Source organism: Girardinichthys multiradiatus, chromosome 7, assembly GCF_021462225.1.
Source record: "Girardinichthys multiradiatus isolate DD_20200921_A chromosome 7, DD_fGirMul_XY1, whole genome shotgun sequence".
Classification (NCBI taxonomy): Eukaryota; Metazoa; Chordata; class Actinopteri; order Cyprinodontiformes; family Goodeidae; genus Girardinichthys; species Girardinichthys multiradiatus.
Window position 1 is genome coordinate 4392298 of NC_061800.1, and position 8820 is coordinate 4401117.

The window sequence follows — 8820 nt, forward strand, 5'->3', positions numbered from 1 at the left end:
AACTACTAGATCATGAGGAGGCCTCCTACATTGAACATATCCAGTGGAATGTTTTGGAAGACAAAGATCCAAAGGCAGAACCTTGATCTTTGTCCAAACCTAAAAACTGTCATCTAGTCTTTATGTTGTTCAAAGATGCATAGTAAAGAAACCCTGTGGAATTACAGGACTACCTTAGATGTTTGATAAAGATTCATCATTTACATTAACAAACTGGAGTATATCATTTAAATATAAATTAAATCATCCCAGTGCTGTTCCCATAACTCATGCAACATGTTGGATCAAATGCAGTTCTAACAGAGATGGTAGGCCAGAAATGATTATCTTAATTGTCTGAGGGCAAGAATTTCAATGTTTACTTTTTCTGATGCTTATTAGATGCTGTATAAGTGAATATTCTAAATGAAGCTCCACAAATTCAATTCTTTGTGTTAGATTCCCAAACATCTCAATAGCAAAATTCTTTAGGTAAAGGTCAAACTGATCTTAGCTTCATAACTAACTAGAAAGCCTTAATTAGGAAAACTTTTCAGAGGTTTTATCCCACCAACATTCAAAGTCTGTTCACACTAATAATACTACTACTATTAATAATAATAATAATATTAATTGAAGCATTGCAGACACCATTTTCAGTTAATGTACATAGATTTATTTATTTAATTAAGTTAAAAATGTACAATTAGCACATGTCCATGATCCTCCTCATGCTCATGAACTTCATGCCTCCATATCCCATGTCTCTGAAGCTCTTGTACTCTCCAGGCCTCAGGTACATCATCCTGCCTCTGTAGTGGGGCTGCTCATACATCAGCCAGTGACCGTCCATCACGTGGGAGGACATGCAGTCAGACATACGGTAGCGGTCCATGATGGAGTCACAGTCGTCCATCATCTCATACATCTGACCACCAAAGTTCTCCCTCTCATAGATCCTCATCCTGTAGGATCCCCTGTACTGTTTGCAGCAAATAAAACAATAAAATTCCACTTTCTAGTGGCCCCATTCTTAGAAGATAATGACTTGTTGTTTAATACCTACCGAAGGGATCATTCGGCAAGACCTGATTCCACCACTCCAGCCGAACATACTCATGTAGTCAGCATACTCGCCCCTCCTCATGAAGTACTGGTTTCCCATGTAGTTGGGGCGGTCGTAGACCATGAAACAGCCGCTCTCGACCCTGCAGGAATGACACCTGCTCAGGTAGGAGGACATGTCAGCACAGTCGCTCATGCACTCATAGTGGCGACCCTGGAAGTTTCTGTCCTCGTAGAAGATGATCTGTAAAAAAAAAATGTTCAGAGATCAAAGCCGATATTAAGCTCTACCAGATAAGTCCTTTTAAGGATTCTGCCATTGATTTGGAACAATTGTTCTGAATTTTTACCTTGCCCATGGTGTTTGTGGTGGCTAGTCAGGTCTCTCAGAGAACTGTATTTGAACTGATTCCCTGCCTGCCTGAGCATCTTACATTTATACCTGACAGGAGACAAAGACAATGTACCCCTCTATTGTTCAAATTCCTGACCTGGCAAACCACCATTGAAGCCCTACAGCATTTTGAGTTGCTCACAGATATAACAATTAGGGCCATGACTATTGTTTAACAATGTCCTATGGAAATGCATTTTTTCTAGAAATAGTTTTCATCTACAATTGATTACATCATAAATGATGCAAAAGTTATTCATAATGGCAGACAAAAGTGGAAATTGCTTTAGTGGTAATGTTTGTGATTGTGAATAAATAGAAAACTCTTCTTTTGCTTTGTTTGCTTGTACATTCAGTAACCTTTAGCATTTTGGCCACAGACTGCATGCATATGTCTCATGTTATACAATGTTTGCACTGTGAACTCTTGTAAACAAGCAGGCTTTGTGTGAGATACCTGCTTAACAGCTAATCTGAGATGCTAAGGTCCTATGTTTTTTTTTTGTTGTAAGCAGCAACAATTTTCCGATGTTAGATGTTGCACAAAAACACTATATGTTTATGCATAGCTCACATGTATCAAAGTCATTTGATTTGACTATATTTGTCCAAGAATACAAGTAAAGGCCGAAACTGTTTAAACTTAATTTTGTTTTTTTTAAATTTGGCCAAGGAAAAGGAGAAAAACAGAAAACTAAATAATCTCAAATCGGTTACATGTACAACAGGGTGATCTCTTCTCATTCAGCTTGTTAGTATTTGACTGATTGACGTTGACAGAGCAAAGCAGTTGACAATCAGCTCACCATGTGGATAATAAGCACCACTCTCAGCAGGCTACATCATAAATGTACCTAGCAAGAAATAATGAAATAATCCTGGACAAGCCCCCAATAATTCAACTAGCCTGCATATGGATGAAGAAAGTTAACATAACTTGTTCTGCAAAGATTTTATCTTGGCTTTATTAAAATGTCATTTTTTTCACTCTTTGGACTTTTTATATATTTTTATTATCTCTTTATAACAAAATATCAATTGGACCCCTTTGTTTTATAAAGTACATTGATATGATAGGATATTAATTGGACAGGCATAGGGTTATGGTTAGGCCATTCTACCATGTTCACACCATAAATTCATGATTTAATTTTAGTTTCTGAACAAAGGAAATAAACAAAACGACCCTGCAGATTTTAAAGCTCTGTTTAAGCTGTCATACATAAAAACTACTGGCTTCTCTCTTTAATTTAAACATTGGGTTTATACTGTTGACCAACAAGTTGAGTAGGTTTTAGCTCTGGACCAGAAACTGTCAACCAGACTGGACTGAATTGTTTACTGAGTACCATGTTGAACTATACAAGAATCTGAGGAGACTTCACTGTGGGAAGAGTAGTATCTTATAAGCTTAATTCGACCATCCTTTTTACAGCCTCTAAAATTTCTCACTTTCATCTTTACAAGTCTAAGTCAACCTCTCCATAACATGTACATCATGCATCACAGCAAACCAATTTTCTTTATTTAGCATTTTCACCTTTAACCATTTCACAGTAATTCCATTTTCCCCTGTTGATAGCATGATTTCAAACATTTTATTTTAATTATTTTAATCTTTCATTTTAGGTATTCCTAGGTAAAATGTTTTAAAGATGGAAGGGAGATCTGTTTGAAGAATCTTATCTATACATTGTTTACGCTCCATCTAGTACTTTTCAACAGTAATAATTTTGACAACCTCAACTCTTGAAGTAAGAGTCATTAAAGGGATTAAATTCCATCTATTGATGTCTTTTAATTATTTTAATTTGGACACTCACATATCATAATTCGTTGATTTCAGCTTGTTAATATCTTGAGTCAAGATATTTCTTTAAATTTAAATACCATTTATTATTATATTTTTCTTTAAAAGCTTCAGGGGTACTATAATTAAAAGTGAGGGCTTTTGTTTTTTGTACATTTATTATATGTAGCCAGATAATTGTTCAAATTCCCCAAATTCTGACATAAGTACTGACAAGGATGTATTGGGACTGAATAAAAATATTAAAATATCATCTGCAAATAATGCCAGCCTCTGCATTGTCCCCTTTATATCTGTACCTTGTATGTATCCATTTTTTTTTTATTGACTGAATAAGAGGCTCCAAAAACGCTGCAAACAGAAGTGGGTTTGCCGAGCAGCCCTGGCAATAACGGCACTAAAATATTTTTTATTTTATAAGCTGTTGTTTTTTATTCTTATAATGAAAAAAAAAAAAGCATGTTAAATTTACTTGATTCAATAGTGACCATTAATTGTGTTGGAGAAAACCCCTTGCCTCTCCTGATGGATATTTTATTCTGGAAGCAAGACTGGTAGTTAGCAAAATAATCACAGGAGAATTAAGTATAATCATTCAAACTGTATTGGATCAGAAAAAGGTTATTAACAGATTGTATGCATACAGTGACCTTTTTCGCACCACTGAATGCAGTCAGCTCCTTCGAAGGAGCCGACTGCTTTGGAGTTTTGCTGCTTTGGAGTTTTGCTTTGGCAGCAACTTAAACAATTAAGTTAAATTGATACCAGTTATTCTTATGCAACAAACATGTGTATTTTGTGCTGATACAATCTGATTAAAACATGTTATGATAAAGTAATTTGAGAACTTGAAATGTTTCAGTTTTTCACAATTTTAACTCGTACTCATCGTCTTCCGCTTTATCTGGGACCGGGTCGCGGGGGCAGCAGACTCAGCAGAGACGCCCAGACGTCCCTCTCCCCAGACACCTCTTCCAGCTCCTCCAGGGGGAGCCCAAGGCGTTCCCAGGCCAGCCGAGAGACATAGTCTCTCCAGCGTGTCCTGGGTCGTCCCCTGGGCCTCCTCCCGGTGGGACATGCCTGGAACACCTCCCGAGGAAGGCGTCCAGGAGGCATCCGGTATAGATGCCCGAGCCACCTCAACTGGCTCCTCTCGATGTGGAGAAGCAGCGGCTCTACTCCGAGCCCCTCCCAGATGGCCGAGCTCCTCACCCTATCTCTAAGGAAGTGCCCGGCCACCCTACGGAGGAAGCTCATTTCAGCCGCTTGTATCCGGGATCTCGTTCTTTTGATCATGACCCAAAGTTCATGGCCATAGGTGAGGGTAGGAACGTAGACCGACCGGTAAATCGAGAGCTTCGCTTTTCGGCTCAGCTCTCTCTTCACCACAACGGACCGGCACAGCGCCCCCATTACTGTGGCAGCCGCACCGATCCGTCTGTCGATCTCCCGCTCCATTCTTCCCTCACTCGTGAACAAGACCCCGAGATACTTAAACTCCTCCACTTGAGGCAGGAACTCCCCTCCAACCTGAAGAGGACAAGCCACCCTTTTCCGGTCGAGAACCATGGCCTCGGACTTGGAGTAGCTGGTCTTCATCCCAGTTGCTTCACACTCGGCTGCGAACCGCCCCAGTGCATGCTGTAGGTCTTGGCTAGATGGGGCCAGCAGGACCACGTCATCCACAAAAAGAAGAGACGAAATCCTCTGGTCCCCAAACCAGACCCCCTCCAGCCCTTGGCTGCGCCTAGAAATCCTGTCCATAAAAGTATCCTATAAATCTAATGGGTAGAGACCTCATTACAACAGGCTTAGTTTTACTGCAGATGGTCTTCATACAGTCTCTGACACAGTACTTACAGTTTGGTGCAGTTTTGTCCGTAAGTGCTAACTGACGCTTATAGAAGGTACAAATTCATTGTTTTTCACAGCAGCTGCTGCGAATCAGAATCAGAATCAGAATCAGAAAAGCTTTATTGCCAAGTACGTTTTTGGACATTCAAGGAATTTGTTTTGGCGTAGTCGGTGCAATACAGTACAAATTAAACAGTATAAACATATCTACAATATAATATAAATATATGTGCACAGTTTTAAGTGAGTGAGAGTAAATATAGAGCAGTATAAGATGCAAGAGCAATACAACAGTGCAGGTGATCATTGTGCAAGTAAAGCAGTGCAAGTAAAGCAGGAGTCCAAGCTGAGCGTTAATGTAACACATAGAGTTACAAGTTACAAGTGTCCTGTCAGCAAAAAAAGGGGGGGTGTGGGGGAAAGGGACAGTGTCAGGGTGGTTTCCGGGCTTTGTTAACCAGGCTGGTGGCAGATGGGAAAAAACTGTTCTTGTGGCGTGAGGTTTTGGTCCGGATGGACCGCAGCCTCCTGCCAGAGGGGAGAGTCTCAAGTCTCAAAGAGTCTGTGACCGGGGTGGGAGGGATCAGCCAGAATCTTCCCTGCCCGCTTCAGGGTCCTGGAGGTGTACAGTTCCTGGAGCGACAGTAGACTGCAGCCAATCACCTTCTCAGCAGACCGAATGACACGCTGCAGCCTGCCCTTATCCTTGGCTGTAGCAGCGGCGTACCAGATGGTGATGGAGGAGGTGAGGATGGACTCAATGATGGCTGTGTAGAAGTGCACCATCATAGTCTTTGGCAGGTTGAATTTCTTCAGCTGCCGCAGGAAGAACATCCTCTGCTGGGCTTTCTTGATGAGGGAGCTGATGTTTGGCTCCCACTTGAGATCCTGGGAGATGATGGTTCCCAGGAAGCGGAAAGATTCCACAGTGTCAATTGTGGAGTCACAGAGGGTGATGGGGGCAGGTGGGGCTGGGTTCTGCCTGAAGTTCACAACCATCTCCACTGTCTTTAGAGCGTTGAGCTCAAGGTTGTTCTGGCTGCACCAGTCCAACAGATGGTCCACCTCCCATCTGTACGCAGACTCATCACCATCAGAGATGAGTCCGATCAGGGTGGTGTCGTCCGCAAACTTCAGAAGCTTGACAGACTGGTGACTGGAGGTGCAGCTGTTGGTGTACAGGGAGAAGAGCAGAGGAGAGAGAACACAGCCTTGGGGGGAACCGGTGCTGATGGTCAGGGAGTCAGAGACGTGCTTCCCCAGCCTCACGCGCTGCTTCCTGTCAGACAGGAAGTCAGTGATCCACCTGCAGGTGGAGTCGGGCACACTCAGCTGGGAGAGCTTCTCCTGTAGCAGAACTGGGACGATGGTGTTGAAGGCAGAGCTGAAATCCACAAACAGGATCCTGGCGTAGGTTCCTGTGGAGTCCAGGTGCCGGAGGATGAAGTGAAGGGCTAGGTTGACTGCATCATCTACAGACCTGTTGGCTCTGTAGGCAAACTGCAGGGGGTCAAGGAGGGGGTCGGTGATGTCTTTTAGGTGTGAGAGCACAAGGCGCTCAAAGGACTTCATCACCACAGAGGTCAGGGCGACGGGTCTGAAGTCATTAAGCCCTGTGGTCCTTGGCTTCTTGGGAACAGGGACGATGGTGGAGGACTTGAAGCAGGCTGGCACATGACATGTCTCCAGTGAGGTGTTAAAAATGTCTGTGAAGACTGGAGACAGCTGATCAGCGCAGTGCTTCAGGCTGGCTGGTGAGACAGAATCCGGACCAGCAGCTTTCCGGGGGTTCTGTCTCCTGAAGAGTTTGTTGACGTCCCTCTCCTGGATGGAAAGAGCCGTCCTCGGCGTGGGTAGGGGGCTGGTGGGGGGGAACTTCAGGGTGGGGGTTGGAGGTGCCAAGGCCCCTCTTGAGGTTGGAGAGATGGGGGTGGTGGATTGTGGCTGCAGCTGTTGGGGGGCGTCGTGGGAGATGGTTGCAGGACTGTCCCTTTGTCTTTCAAAGCGGCAGTAGAACTCGTTCAGGTCGTTGGTGAGGCGTCGGTCGTTGATGGAGTGGGGGGCTTTCGGCTTGTAGTTGGTGATTTGCTTGAGCCCTTTCCAGACAGACGCAGAGTCGTTGGCTGAGAACTGGTTTTGGAGCTTCTCAGAGTACAGTCGTTTGGCCTCTTTCACTGCCTTGCCAAACTTGTACTTTGCCTCTCTGTATATGTCTTTGTCCCCACTCCTGAAGGCCTTTTCCTTATCCAGTCTTAACCTTCTGAGTTTAGCTGTGAACCAGGGTTTGTCGTTGTTGTAACTCACCCTGGTGTATGATGGTACACAGCTGTCCTCACAGAAGCTGATGTAGGAAGTCACAGCCTCTGTGTACTCGTCCAGACTGTTGGTAGTAGTCCTGAACACATCCCAGTCTGTACAGCCTAAACACGCCTGGAGATTCTCCACAGCCTCACTGCTCCACTTCCTTGTCGTCCTCACAACAGGTTTGCAGAGCTTTAGTTTCTGCCTGTATGCAGGAATCAGGTGGACCATGATGTGGTCGGATTGGCCCAGTGCAGCACGTGGGACGGCGTGATAAGCGTCTCTGATGGTGGTGTAACAGTGATCCAGAATGTTGTCCTCTCTGGTCGGACATTTTATAAACTGTCTGTATTTGGGGAGTTCGTGGGTGAGATTACCTTTGTTAAAGTCGCCAACGACGATAACTAAGGAGTCCGGGTTGGTCCGCTCCACACTCAGTATCTGGTCGGCGAGCATGCGCTGTGCGACCTGCATGTTAGCTTGCGGCGGGATGTAAACACCGACCAGGATGAACGAAGCGAACTCACGGGGGGAATAGAAAGGCTTACAGTTTAAGATGAAGGCTTCCAGGTCTGGAGAACAGTGCTGCTGAATCACTGTCACGTTGTTGCACCAACCACTGTTGAGGTAAAAACAGATTCCTCCACCTTTCGCTTTGCCGGAGAGTTCCGTGTCTCTGTCCGCTCTGTAGAGCTGGAATCCTGCCAGCTGCAGCGCAGAGTCCGGTATTAATCCACACAGCCACGTCTCCGTGAAGCACAAAACTGCCGATGAATAAAAGTCCCTGTTTTTCCCCAACAGCAGTTGTAGTTCCTCCATTTTGTTGGGAAGTGAGCGCACGTTAGAGAGAAATATTCCAGGTAACGGTGTTCATAGTCCACGCTGGCGAAGACGTACCAGCACCCCAGCCCGTTTCCCTCTCTTCCGGCGTTTCACCACGTGAACAAAGGTGAGCGCACCTTTGACCAGAATGTCCAAAAATTCCAGAGCAGTAGGCAGAAAAGTGGGAAATAACTCCTCTGGTGTAGTAGCCCTGATGTTCATGAGTTCTTCTCTGGTGAGAGAGCTCCGGGTACCATCACAGAAGACCGTTTTAAAGCAAAAAACAAAACAAAACAACGCGCACCAACACGCCGAGGCGACCATCTGCGGCGCCATCATGTAAGAGGTTATATTAGTTTTTTTTTCCTTCTCTCTTCTGATTCATGCAGTGTGTTGATTTACACTGTACCTTATATCAAGGCCTGACAAAAACTATGAAAGGCTTGGTTCTGCAGGTTCTTTTTTCTCCCTTTGGGGAAGGAAAGGAAACCTAATCAGTTCTGTGTTGCACAGAAATATTAAAACATTTGTTGTTTTCTAAGATATCACCAGCTAAAACATTTTAAACTTTTAAGAGTAATCGGTTTTGTTAAAC

General features: G+C 44.2%; 1 protein-coding gene across 1 annotated transcript; it reads right to left on the reverse strand.

Annotated features, from left to right (window-relative positions):
- Positions 1-632: 632 nt before the first annotated feature.
- On the reverse strand, positions 633-1464 carry LOC124871497 (gamma-crystallin M3-like). The gene is made up of 3 exons (XM_047370843.1): positions 1395-1464; positions 1046-1288; positions 633-961 (listed from the first exon to the last, which is right to left on the reverse strand). The coding sequence occupies exons 1-3, from the start codon at positions 1401-1403 to the stop codon at positions 686-688; spliced, it is 528 nt and encodes a 175-aa protein (XP_047226799.1). The 5' UTR covers positions 1404-1464; the 3' UTR covers positions 633-685.
- Positions 1465-8820: the final 7356 nt, after the last annotated feature.

Bases quoted from the DNA above. Each gene is read 5' to 3' on its own strand.
- LOC124871497 (XM_047370843.1), bottom strand. The intron at 962-1,045 runs GTAGGTATTAAA...TGCTGCAAACAG, and splicing joins CTTGCCGAATGATCCCTTCG to TACAGGGGATCCTACAGGAT.